Below are 12802 nucleotides of genomic sequence, written 5' to 3'. Positions count from 1 at the left end.
AATTTCATTGTAGCAGCAGTGTAGCATCTACTAAACTCTTTATATTCGGTGTTCTGGGTCTTGCATCAGGAATTTTTTTATTAGTTGGCTTAGATATGCCTCATGTTCATTTCCAGTCATTGTTAGAATGCTGAGGAAGGTAAGGAAGGCTGTGCTAGTGGAACAGTCCTGAATGTGGAGGATAGGCTGATCTTGGTAATTACAAGCGTTTTAGTCCGACACTGATTCTAAGGAAAATTGGAGCGGCTGATATAAAACTCAGTGGTTTAGAGTGAAGATCAAATGGCATAATTTGATGGTAAGTAGAGTTTACCCAGTGAACTAATTGTGGTCATGATAGACAAAATTTGGTGCAAACTTTTAAAGACTCTTCTCATTCTTGCACAACATCTTAATTTGTAGTCACATTTTAGCGGTTCAGTATGTTTTACTGTTTTCAACTGGTTGAAATTAAGAGTTATTTCTAGAAATGTTTTTTAGAGATTAGTGCTTCTCTTGATGTTATTTAACATATAGTAATAAACTAGTAATCCTACAGGACACGATGGATATAGCTTATTTGTCTAGAGTAAGCTTAATAAAGCATGGTTGTGATTAATTTATTATAATATGGTCAAACTAAGAACTTGTGTTTAGGAACAAGGATAGTTGGCAATAATAGTAGGATTGGGAAATATATCCTAGGAAGCAGTCTCTCTGAAAATGGCAGCTGTATGTGAACTTCCCACTGTTTACTGCATCTGTAAAAACTGGGAAGGGGGGGGACTGTGTAAATCTGTGAATATACATTTGGAATGCAGCTACTGTATAGTGTTTTGATATATCAGTAACAAGACCCACAGCTGAGGTAGTGCTCCCAGTTCTGATCATCACATCTTGCAAAACTGAATTTTCTGAAAAGGTCTACAAGGTATTGGGAAAACACTTTTCCTCTGAAGTATGGAAGTGTTCAGTCTGTTGAGTGCTAGGTGTTGATTCTTTTCAATTATTATCTAAATAGAAAGGTGTTACTGATAGCAGAATCTTAAATCCACTGAACAAAGGTATCACAAGATCTAGTGGTATGACAGATTTAGATAATAGGATATGAAGTTTTGACTATTAGATTTATCAGGTATTGGAATAGTTTGTGCAGGAGGCTCTTTATGGAAAAGCTGGTTTTAATTATTCTGTTCTGAAGGTTTTGCTGTAATTCAAACTGTGGGGTTTGATACAGAGAAATAATCCAAACTGCCTTTAGAGACATACGGTTATGGGAAGTCTCACAGATTTATGGAAGAGGTATAGCCAAGAGGTATTTTTGGATTTTTTTCCCCTAACGGAAGTTTCATTTAGTGTTACCCGTGAAAATGATTGTATTTGTCATCTTTGCAGTGTGAGAAGAACTTAATTATCCTCTATAAATTATATTCTTGGTAGTTTAGGCAGAGTTGTTTAATTTTTCACAATTTGGCAGAGGAGATGCTACAGTTCCTGTGTCAGAGAACATTCCTAGGTTTCAAATATACAGGAATGAGGTACTTGAGTATCCCTAAAATAGCACTCTGGCTTTCTCCTCTATTGGTTTCCACCAGTGTGCCAGACTATCAGCAAGCCACATTGACCTATGGGAAAAATGTGGCACTGAGCTGTTTCAGTGCCAGGCTTAATGATTTAGGTGAGACCATCTGTCTCATTGTTCTTCTGCTTTCATTTCCTTTTTCTTTATGTTTCTTTCTAGTTATTTATTTATTTATTTTCTCTCAACAATGTTCTTTTTATTTAAAGAACCGGAAAAGAGAAAACGAAGTCCAACAGATGGATCTGTGACTCCCGTTGGCAAAGATCCTGCATCATCCCCAAGAGTGGAGCCAAAACCTGCAATGCAGCTGCCGGTACCTCAGCTAATGCCAAAGCCACCGAGCCCTGCAGGCAGAGGGCCAAGGGAGTTTGACACAAGAAGTCTAAAGGAAGAAAACTTTATTGCTTCAATTGGTGTGTATTGAGGTGCATGTGAAGTGCAGGGGAGACTTCTGTTTTGGTGTTAGGTTCTATTTGCATTCTCTCCATTTTAACACACTACATTGCTACTGTAACATGCTTCATTTACACCTTGGATCACAAGGAACAATCATGTGTGTTTTCACTCTACTCTTGGATAAACTATCCACCGCAATTTTCTCCCAGAAGCTGTCTAATTTTAATTGTTTCTATATTTCATTACACCTTAAACAACCTTATTTTTTGCTCTGTGATTGCTGTTTTCAAGCAACAGGAAATGGCAAAAGAGAAACAGGGACAGCAGGACTTCAGAAAGGGCAGCTGTGGAAGGGAAACATGAAATGAAGGTTTTCTGTCATTGCTGGCTACCTGTGAATTATGTAGATCGTATCTTGATATAAGTGGGATCCAAGATCTGCTGTTTGTTAACAACAACATTTCCAAAAAGATTTTAGTTACAGTGTTACAATTTCAGTGAGCAGGACTGATGGATTTTCCTTCTATGCAATAGCAAATAGAATGTGTGTTCTTCTAAACAGCATCTGCTAGGCTGGTCACTGGAGATTTTTCTGTCTTACTCTTAGCTTTTCCCTATGTCTTGGGAAAAAGTTTGAGGTAGGGTTTTCAGAACTGTTTTATTTAAAAAGGGCTTTACAGATTTTTTTAGTGGAGGAGAAAGAAAAACAATTGTTTTGGTTGAATCCAGTGGGCTGTGGGTTGTAAACATGAGAAGTACCATCAGCATACGAGAAATTTTTTGTCAACTGCAAAAATATGTCATGTTAAATTATAGACATTGCTTCTTACAGCCTATGTAAAATATCATTTTACTGGAATTGCTGTATGAAAGATTAATCTTCTGAAAGTGTGGTGCTGTGAGGATATATGCGTAGTTTGTGGCATATGACAAGGGAATGTGTGTGTTGAGCAGTTAAGTGGCAGGACTACAGACATTCATTCCTACACACACATAATAACTGCAGGCTGGGTGCTGTCGAGTTCTGAACTGATACTGAACCCCTCTGACTTGATTTGCTTTCTTGTTTAAAGAGGTGATCTATGGAGGCAGGTGCTCAGAAACTAGTCTTGCACTCTATTTGAAAAGCTGTCGGGAAGCTGAAAGAGTTGCAGTTTCAGATTTCCAGCATTTCAATTAGTTACTTGGTTTGCTCTGGATACTTCATTACTTTTCTCTAGAGGAGAAAAAGGAAAGCATGCTTCTAGCACAACTAAGAATAAACCAGGCTCTAGGACAGTGTTCTTTTAAAGAATGAAGAGAAATCTTTTGATGAGATTGCTAAAGCTGCGTCTTTCCCTTCGATGAAATTAAAGCCTCATAGAAAAGTCATAGAGATCAGACAGTTCTGTTTGTGAAGCATCGTAAGAAGTGGTTTTCAAAAGAAGTGCTACGTAATATGCCGTGTTAACTACTGTTGCCAGAATATTAGCTTTAAACAATTCACATTCTTCAAGGACAGGCAAAGGTACATTCTTATTGGTGGTTCTGAGGCTGTGATGGTTTCCACTTGTCTTTTATGGAGCTAAATTACAAGAAGGATATAGTCTTACCAAAACTGACCGAAGTTCAAAAGACTTGAATGTTTTCCTGAAGCCTTTTTCTCTAACTGCTTTTGTCTTTCACCACAAACCATGAGCTGGTATGCAAGTCACTCTTCAGGAAATTGCTGTAAAAACGGTGTAGTCTCCATGTTTATCAGACTTGGGTGATCTTGAAGTAAAGAGTGTTTCTCTTGTGTTGCAGGAAGATAATTTAAAGCTGCTTGGCTATTATACTTCCTTTGTGTTCTGTCATGGAAACTTCAGAATAAGACAACTTTGGATATACAGGACTGGAGTTAGTTGTGTCTTGACTGAAATTCCTGCTGTAGTGAAATGCAGATATTCTCATTCAAACTAATTTATTTAGGGAAGAGCATTTGGTAAACATCTACATGTTGCTGAAATAACAAAGTATTTGTAAGTAGTTCCATTTAAACATGAGAAAAAAATGTTTTTATGTGAAGATGATCCAACACTGGAACAGTTTGCCTGGAAAGGTAGTGAATTCTCCATACGTGGAGATAGAGAATACCTGACTGGACATGGTCCTGTGGCAGGCAGCTTTAGTCACCCCTGCTTTGAGCAGGGAGGTTGGACTAGATGATGTCCACAGGTCCCTTTGAACTTCAGCAGTTCCTTGATTCAGTGAAGTTTGGAAGGTACTTACAGCCTCAGGTTGCAGATATGTGAATAAAACTTTGAATTAATCTTTTGGTATTGTATAGATGGAATACAAATTGGACTACTAGCCTTTTGACCTAGATACAGGAGGAAATACTAGTATGAGAAGTCTTCAGAAGGATGGAGTAAAATAATGTACAGCTCTGTTTGCAGTAGTCATACGTAAAGTGTGTGTTAGTGTGGTGATTAAACTGCATCTCAGAGCTGTGGTAGCTGAATCTGTGCAGTTTTTTTGTACTATAGGAACAATGGCCATGAGGTTCACAGGGTTTCCTCTTTCTGAGGTGAAGTGGGATGGATTTTTACCAACTGAGCTTCGATCTTAACTGTGGTTTGATACCTAATTCCTGGCTAGAAAATTAAAATTGTGAAGATGATGCTTCTGATACTCACCAGCTGCTTGCTTCTGGGGATCTTGTGTTCCAGGGTTCATGGTCATCACCTGTAGTGTTGGTCTTTTTGTTAGGACACTGGTGGCTTTTAAGTTGATAGTTAATAGTTTCCCCCTTTATGTTAGTGATAAGTGAGTTTATTAAAGTTTTATTTTTCTTCTTTGACTAAGTAGGTGAGAGTAAATTCTAGTCTGTTTTTAATGTGCTAGGATATACTCTACACTAAATTCACAGACAAGTCAGCTAAAAGTAATTTAATGGCAGGTGTTGTAGCTTTCAGACTGGTGATTTTTAAAGTAAACCCATATAGACTGGGCACGGAAGAGGCCAGATGTTTTCAAAGCCCTTTAACAAATAAACTCAGTCCATCTTAGAGATTGTTATCTGTGTCAATGTGTGCTCAGCTTGATAAGCCTGTAGGATGCTGTTTGGATCCCTAAGCAATTTTATCTTATCCATCTGTCTATTTTTGAAAGTTGAAGGAACATCCATCAATCATGAAGCAGATGTAGAAATTGGTAGGCTAGAAGCCATCTTTCTAGCTTTTTCTACCTTGTTGCATTTGTCTCACTCCTGATGTCTTTTTTGATAATACTTGGGAGCCTTCCTCCACAGTTGTAACACTATCCTTTTCATTTTTTTTTTTTCCAGTGGACATTTTTCTCAATAGAACTTTTTTAGAGCCTGTCTTGCCCTTATTTCTGCTCCTTGCAGGGTGGAATGGGTTTCTGACACACTTAAGTGACCTTTTAGTTGCTCAGGAAGTTTTCTTGAAGAGCAGTAAAAGAACATTTTACTTCTTTTTCCTTCCCTTTGCCACTTTTCTAAGAGGATCTTCCTCTGTAGTGTCCCCAACTTTAACAGTGCTAGTGAGAGAGGACAGTGCCTAACATTTAGAGTCCGCTCAGCGTGCCAGCTTGTAATGTTTCCTTTGGCCAACAGGCCAGCACCTGGAATGAGCTGATGTTTCTGAGCAGAATAGGTGGCTGCATTTCAGGGGGTTGAGCAATGTGAGTGATAGAAAAGTGCATGTGCTTCATCACTGTTTTGTCCCAGAGCTAAGTTTCAAATACAGGTTTAAGAAAATTTCTGACCGTTTTGCTGTTCTGTGCGTTGTATGTCCTCCTATGGAATTCTTTGACTTGATTAGAGTGCTGTGACTTTGAGTTTTGGAAGTTGGGGTTAAGCATGTCTGATATCTTGCTCATTTTAGTTCTTTGCCATTTTCCGTTCTTTATACCCCAATAGGAGCAAGTGGATGCAGAGGAGTTCAGCTCTTTGCATAAAGGACAGGTTCATAGGCAGAGCCAAGCATTTACTGGCAATGTTGTCAGGTCAAAAATAACTTGTAAACTTTGTGATAATCTGTAAGATATGATATTGGTTAAATGTTGTGTTAACCTACACTTTAATATTTTTGGAATTGCTGCTGCTGTTTTTGTGTCTTTCTCCTTTCAGTGATATAAACTAGAGACATTAAAATGTTTCTGTTAATTAGAGCTTCTGTGATGCCTACATTTTGGAGGAATTAATAACTGACAGTCTTAAATCCCTTTCTTAGAAAAGGCAATCAATTATTTGTTCACAAGAGCTGTTTTTCCTTAGTTGATTCACTGCTGTCAAAGTGTGGCCCAAGGAGGGGAGGGGGGATGCACCACCACAGCTGCACGAAGTCATCTCTCATGTTTGAATTCTGTTACTAAGAGATGATGCAGTGCTCAACACCTAACACTGGTTTCTTTTAAAATGGTGTTAATTAACCCTTCACTCGGTAGTTGTCATAAAATTCTGCCTTTTTTTCTTTTTCTTTTACTTTTTTTTTTTTTTTTTTTTTTTGAGGTGAAGGGGTGGGTTTTTTGTTTGAAATTTTTTCCCCATTTTCACCTGTCTGACCAGCTGCTGACTCTTTCTCTTTCTCTCCTGCTTTCAATGCATCTTGGGTAGAATTGTGGAACAAGCACCAGGAAGTGAAAAAGCAAAAATCTTTGGAAAAAACGAGTAAGGAAATTAAAAAGAATGTAGAAACTGACTCCTCCAGCCTCCCCATAACTGCCAACTCCCCAGGTGCAGGGTGAGCTTGCATCTATGGCACACAGATTTTATACTCACAAGAAAAAAAGTCTATCAAGAAAGTCTCCATTAAAGAGACCAAACAGATGTTTGCCCTGAGGAAATTGTGTTCAAATGTCTCTTCTTTTTTTTTTTTTTTTCCCTTTCTTTTTTTTCTCCCCTGAATGTTGCCTTCAAAGAAGGGGAAGCAGGTGTTCTGCATCCTCACCAATCAGATAAATATGGAAGACTTTTAAGATACTCCATCTTCTTCCTTAAAAGTTAAAACTTGTTTAACAACTTGTTGACATGGATATATTGATTGATTAAATGTTACCGGAATGAAGAATTCCTGTTTGTTCAAGCCGTGGGATGGCGAGTTTTGTTACCTGGCATCAACCATGAGCAGTCAATCTGCAACAAGAAATACTTCTGAGGGGGAGAGAGAAGGTGTATGTGAAGAATTGTATTTAGTGATGGCTGCTAGAAAATAGCCTCATAGTAAGGAATCAACCTGATTTTGTTTTTTATATCCCTTGGTAAAGAAGGAGTGAAATAGTTTGAGGCTGTTGCAGAGTCTAAATAACAGTCTAAATCTACACGAACCTGAACACCTATTGAAATATAATAATGAATAAAATACTGAATATAGATAATCTGCAGGTGCAGTACCAGGCTTTGCTCTTTTGGTTGTCACTGTTGTAAATAGGGACATATGACGTAAGGACAACAGCCAGTTTATAGCAACCATATTGTGGTAGGTGTTTCCTAACCATAAGCGTAGTTTGTACTTTGCAGAGCTGATGCTATTTTACAGACTGGAGTTTGGGAAGGATTAATAGCTGAGATGAATGAGTGAAAAATCCTGACATTCTGACTAGGCCTGGATTTGCATACACTAGTTTTAGGCACCTCAGTTAAATACTTCTGTTAAGTACTTCTGTTAGCATCTGGAGTTAGTTCAGAGAGAATGGGGCGAATGGGGCACCTCTGCAGTACAGCTTACTGTATTTAAGTTGTGAATTGCTATCTGCTGAGGTAGGGGTGTGCGAGGCAAACACATAGCACATGCACACACCTGCTCTCCCCAGCTGAGCCTTTCAAGTAGGTGCCTACATTGAGAGGGTTGATTTGAGGTTTTAGTGTTCCACTTGTATTAGACATACGACTCCATAAAGAAGGGAGAGGGAGGTTTGTAAGTGCCTGTAAATTGACAGTGACAACAATGTAATTGTGGCTATTGTGCTCCTTAAACTCTGTTACAGCCCTCAAATATCTGAACTGCTTCAGTCAATTTCAATTCCAATCCCTTTAAAAGTCAAACTGTCAGAAATATACCTGAATTACGTGTTGCGACAGGAAACTCCTAAATTGCTTAAAACACACAGCTGAAATTTAGTGTTATTGCTGTAGTAATGAGATATTAAACTTTTTGCTGTATCAGAACTAGAAATGATGACCACTTGGATGAATGGAAATAGACTTCTAGAAGTGAGCAATGTGTATTTCAGTGGAAAACAATATTCCAAATTCTTAGAAAAGATATTTTTAGTTATTTTTCTTCATAAATTTTGTTTATGTTTTCTCTTTCTTAGAGTCTTTGAGGATTTGATTTACAGTAACTAAGGCATTTGGATCTAGAGACACAATACTATAACAAATGAAGAATACTTTCTGTAAAGACTTCACAGGAAGAATTGGTGGTTGAGTAGTAAGCTAGTATGGTCTGCACAGCCCCCTTATGGCTTTGCTGTTCATGAGTTTACATACCATCTCAAACTCACTCCCACAAATCTTTGTATATTATCCTTCTCTCTCTCCTCCCTTCCCTTTTTCTTTCCTTTTCACTGTCTTATCCTCTCTAATATTACATATAATACAAACATGTTCATAATTCCCAGGTTGTTGCTATCAGTGGTTATAGAGATAGTGGCATTGTTTGCTTAGAGATACTGGATATAGTCATGGGTATATAATACAAATATTCTAGCAGCTGATCATGTCTTCCTGTTACTGAATAGTTGGCAGATATGGATATGGCAGAAGTGTTGTATTCAGTCTCTTCCCCTTTCTGAGAGTATTAACATTCTGTGTACAGCCTATAACACATTCTTTTCTTGCATTGTTATTTACTTCATTCAGTGCTTATCCAGATTTCTTTTCAGGCTCTATCTGTCCATCATTCTCTTTCCTTCTGCCATCCCATCTGAGGACAATAGATGATAGGATTCTAGAAATGCATGGGAAATTGAACATAATGTTCTTTCCTTTTTTTGTTTTCTGGATCGTTGGGTTAATGAATGCATGACTTAAAAGCTTGCTGATTCCCTTTCTCTTTCCTGACCTATGTGATTGCCAACTCTGGAGAGCCATTTGTTGGTGTAATTGGGGAGTGTTGTGAAGCACAGCATCATACAAGCTTAGTTCTTGAAAATCTTACTGGTTAACACCGGTTGCCACTGTTATTTTCTTGTCATGTGTTGCCTGATTTTTGCCTAGATAGTTGCCGTGGGCAACCAAAAAACTCAGTCCAGGACTTTGAGCCATTTAGCTGTTCAAAAAAATATTCTGACTTTTAAGTAAATAGGTATCCTTTTTTATTACCAAGAATTAAAGGAAGTGGCTTCCTAGAGTTGAATGGCAACTGCTCTGCATGTGTTATTGTAACTGGAAGCTACTTGACTGTTGTCTGTCCTCTTATCTCTCTTAAACGGCTAAGAAAGCTACTGTTTAATTAGAGCCACTCCCAGACGTCGGAGTATTTGAAATTCAAACTAATGTTTGAAGACTAGCAGATGTGTTCTGTTGGTCTTGCTGTTTTCAGTACCAAGGAATAATAAAAAGCATGTTAAAAATCAAAGAAATGAGAAGGCAAATCTGTTTTGTTGGTACTGTTTCTGCTTCCAGTCTGTCATCTGCTTTCTGCTATGCTGTTTTTTCTTGGCACAGTAATTACTTACTTTTCCCTTTGTTCAGGACCTGAAAATGTGAAACAATTTGATTTGGGAGAAACAGATGAGAAGAAATCCCAAATCAGTGCAGACAGTGGCCTCAGTTTGGCCTCAGGTTCTCAGGTCAGTGGCTTGTATGCTTGCTTTATTTATGCCGTAAGACATAGGATTCTTCTATTCACTACTTAATTATGGGAAGACTTCTAGGGTTTGAGTATTCTTGAGAGGCTCATTTGGTAAAATTTCTTTGCCCTTTTCTCTAGGAGATTGATCTTTGTAAACTCAGTTACAGGACACCATGGTCTTCTTGACACTCAGACAGTAGTTTCTATTTGATTGGCTAAATAAACTAAGGAAGCATAAGGCATGTGATTCAAGAGCCCAGAAGAATGGGAAGTCATGTTCTCTCCTTATGGTAAAAACTAATGTGACTCTTCTTGTCCTTGATACGTTTTGATTGCAGAAGAGTGATTTTGACTCTATTCCCAGCGGAGGACCAACAGTTATGGTCAGAAGTACAAGCCAGGACTCTGAAGTCAGCACTGTGGTAGGATATGCCCAGAGTGAAATCTGGATGTGATTGACTGCTTGTTAAAGTGGGGAAGGGCATTTCATGCCTACATTTTGTGTGGTGTGGCAGCATAGTGTCACACATGCATAATGTGTGTCTGTGAGTTCTCTCTCCAGAGCCTCTGAGTGGGTAGCAAGCATGTGTGTCTGACAGAACATATATAGTGCTTTCTTTATTAGCAGACTGCAGCCTTCATACATGGTGCTCATTGCTGTTACATATTCCTACATATTGGTGTATTTATGGAACTGGTGGATTGCAACAATTCTATAAATGTGTCTTAGTTGTGTATAAACCATCTGTAAAAAATAGGAGTTTAAAAAGGTAACCTGAGAGCAAAAAAGGCAGATTGTTTGCTGCATTAAAAATAAGAATAAATTCTCTGATGTATTACCTTAAAACACTTGAATTATATCAAAATATATCTGCTTGCTTTCTTTCGATCAACTATACAGCCTAGAGGGAAAATGTAGCAGGAATGCATTTAACAAAAAAGAATGAACCTTTCCCCACCAGATTATATGATATTGCATATTCCAGGGATAAAAACCTAAGGAACTTTTCTTTTGTTGTTGTTTGTTTTTCTTCTCTCTATACTGCTGCATGCCTGTGAATATCTGGCTTTCCATGATCTTTTCTCAGCCTTTAACAAGAGTAATACTATGATTGTCTTTCTCTAATGGAGAAAAAATTATGTTCTCTGAGACACTGCCACAGATAGAAGAGGGGTCTAGAAGAGCTGGTTGATATTCAAATATGTCCTCTTCCAAGCTCAAAAAAGGTCCATCCCAACAAGTAAGAAATCAAGCAAAGGCAGCAGGAGGCCTGCATGGATGAGCAAAGAACTTCTGCTGAACTCTGACATAAAAAAGAAGTATACAAGAGGTTGAAGCAGGGGCAGGTGACGCAGGAGGAGCATGCATTTTTTGTCTCCCCTTGCAGGGATAGGATTAGGAAAGCCAATAGGAACCTGGAGTTGAATCTAGCAAAGAATGTGAATGGAAACAAGAAAAAGTATGTAAGCAGCAAGAGAAAGGACTAGGGAAAATGTAGGCCTGCTGCTGAACTGGGCAGGGGTACTGGTGACGGATGGAAAAGACTGAGGCACTTGGGGTGTTCTGTGCCTCAGGTTTTTACCATTAAAACAGGCCTTCAGGAATCCCAGGCCTCTGAGACCAGAGGAAGAGTGGAATGAGAAAGATTTGCCCTTGGTGGAGGATGACCAGATTAGGGAGCACTTCAACAAAGTGATTGTGGTTCCTGAGGGGTTGCAGCTACAAGTGCTGAGACAACTGGCTGATGCCACTGCAATGCCACTTTTGGCTGTCTCTGAACAGTCATGGTGAATAGGATTGGTTCCTCAAGACTGGAAGACAGGAAATGCTACTCTTACCTTCAAGAATAAAGGTCTAGAGAGCTACAGGCTGGCCAAACTCACGTCCATCCTTGGGAAAGGTGATGGAGAAAGCCTTCCTGGAAACATTTCCGAACACATGAAGGGCAAGAAGTTGGCTGGGACTAGTCATAATGGATTTATAAATGAGCAGGCATGCTTAACCAACCTGATAGCCTTCCACAATGAGATGACTAGCTTGGAGGATGAGGGGAGAACAGCACATGTTGTGTACCTCAGCTTTGATAAAGCTTTTGACACTGTCCCCTGTATCATAGATGAACTGACAAAGTGAGGGTTAGATAGACAGTGGGTGGACTGAAAGCTGGCTGAACGACAGGGCCCAGAGGATTGTGAGAGGTGGCACTAAGTCTGGCTGGAGACAAGTTGCCAGTGGTATACCCTTGGGGTCAGTATTGGGGTCAATACTGTTCAGCATCTTCACTCATGATCTGGATGATGGCAAGTTTGCAAATAACACAAAACTGGGAGGAATGACTGACACACCAGATGGTTGTGCCCCCATTCAGAGGGCCTCAACAGGCTGGAGAACTGGGCAGAGAGGAATCTGTGTAGTTCAGCAAGGAAAAAATACCAAGTGCTACTTAGGAGGAATAACTCCAAGCACCAGTACATACTGGGGGCCAGTGGCTGGAAAACAACTGTGTTGGGAAGGACTTTGGGATCCTGGTGGACAAGAACCTGACTGAACCAACAGTGCACCTTCATGGCAGAAAAGGCCAGTGGTATTCTGGGCTATATTAGGAAGAGCCTTGTCTGCAGGTCAAGGGGGGTGATCCTTCTGCTTTACTGGTGAGGCTGCAATAGAGTATTATGTCTAGTTGTGGATCCCCTAGTACAAGGAGGATAAGGACTTCCTGGAGTGAGTCCAGCTCAGGGACACAAAGATGATTAAAGGGATTGGAGCAACTTTCATAAGAAGAGAGGCTGAGAGAGCTGTGACTCTTCAATCTGGAGAAGACTCAGGGGGCATCTAATCAATGAGTGTAAACGTCTGATGGGAGTGAATGGGAGGCAAGGGAGCCAGGGTCTTCTCAGTAGTACCCATTGGCAGACACGAGGCAGTCAACACAAAAATTAAAGCACAGGAAATTCCATCAGAACACAGGAACACAAGAAAACACTTTCTTATATTGAGAGTGGTCAAACACTGGAGCAGTGTGCTCAGAGAGGTTGAGTTCTCCATTCGTGGAAATTAAAAGAA

The 12802-nt window shown here is 39.4% G+C and overlaps 1 protein-coding gene across 5 annotated transcripts in view; it reads left to right on the top strand.

Moving 5' to 3' along the window:
- The window catches only part of MADD (MAP kinase activating death domain), a 72222-nt gene that overhangs the window by 36166 nt on the left and 23254 nt on the right, over positions 1–12802 (top strand). For 4 of the 5 annotated variants that reach the window (XM_082283498.1, XM_082283496.1, XM_082283497.1 and 1 more), the window contains 3 exons: positions 1768–1974; positions 9639–9736; positions 10077–10160. In XM_082283498.1, the coding sequence (XP_082139624.1) occupies positions 1768–1974; positions 9639–9736; positions 10077–10160 (389 nt within the window). Of the gene's footprint in view, positions 1–1767; positions 1975–6557; positions 6612–9638; positions 9737–10076; positions 10161–12802 lie in introns of all 5 variants that reach the window. The other variant, XM_082283499.1, reaches the window with a different exon arrangement.

The sequence above is a fragment of the Coloeus monedula genome (assembly GCF_965178545.1).
Source record: "Coloeus monedula genome assembly, chromosome: 6".
Taxonomy (NCBI): Eukaryota; Metazoa; Chordata; class Aves; order Passeriformes; family Corvidae; genus Coloeus; species Coloeus monedula.
Note: the sequence above shows the minus strand (reverse complement) of the source record. Positions and strands in the feature narration are given on the sequence as shown.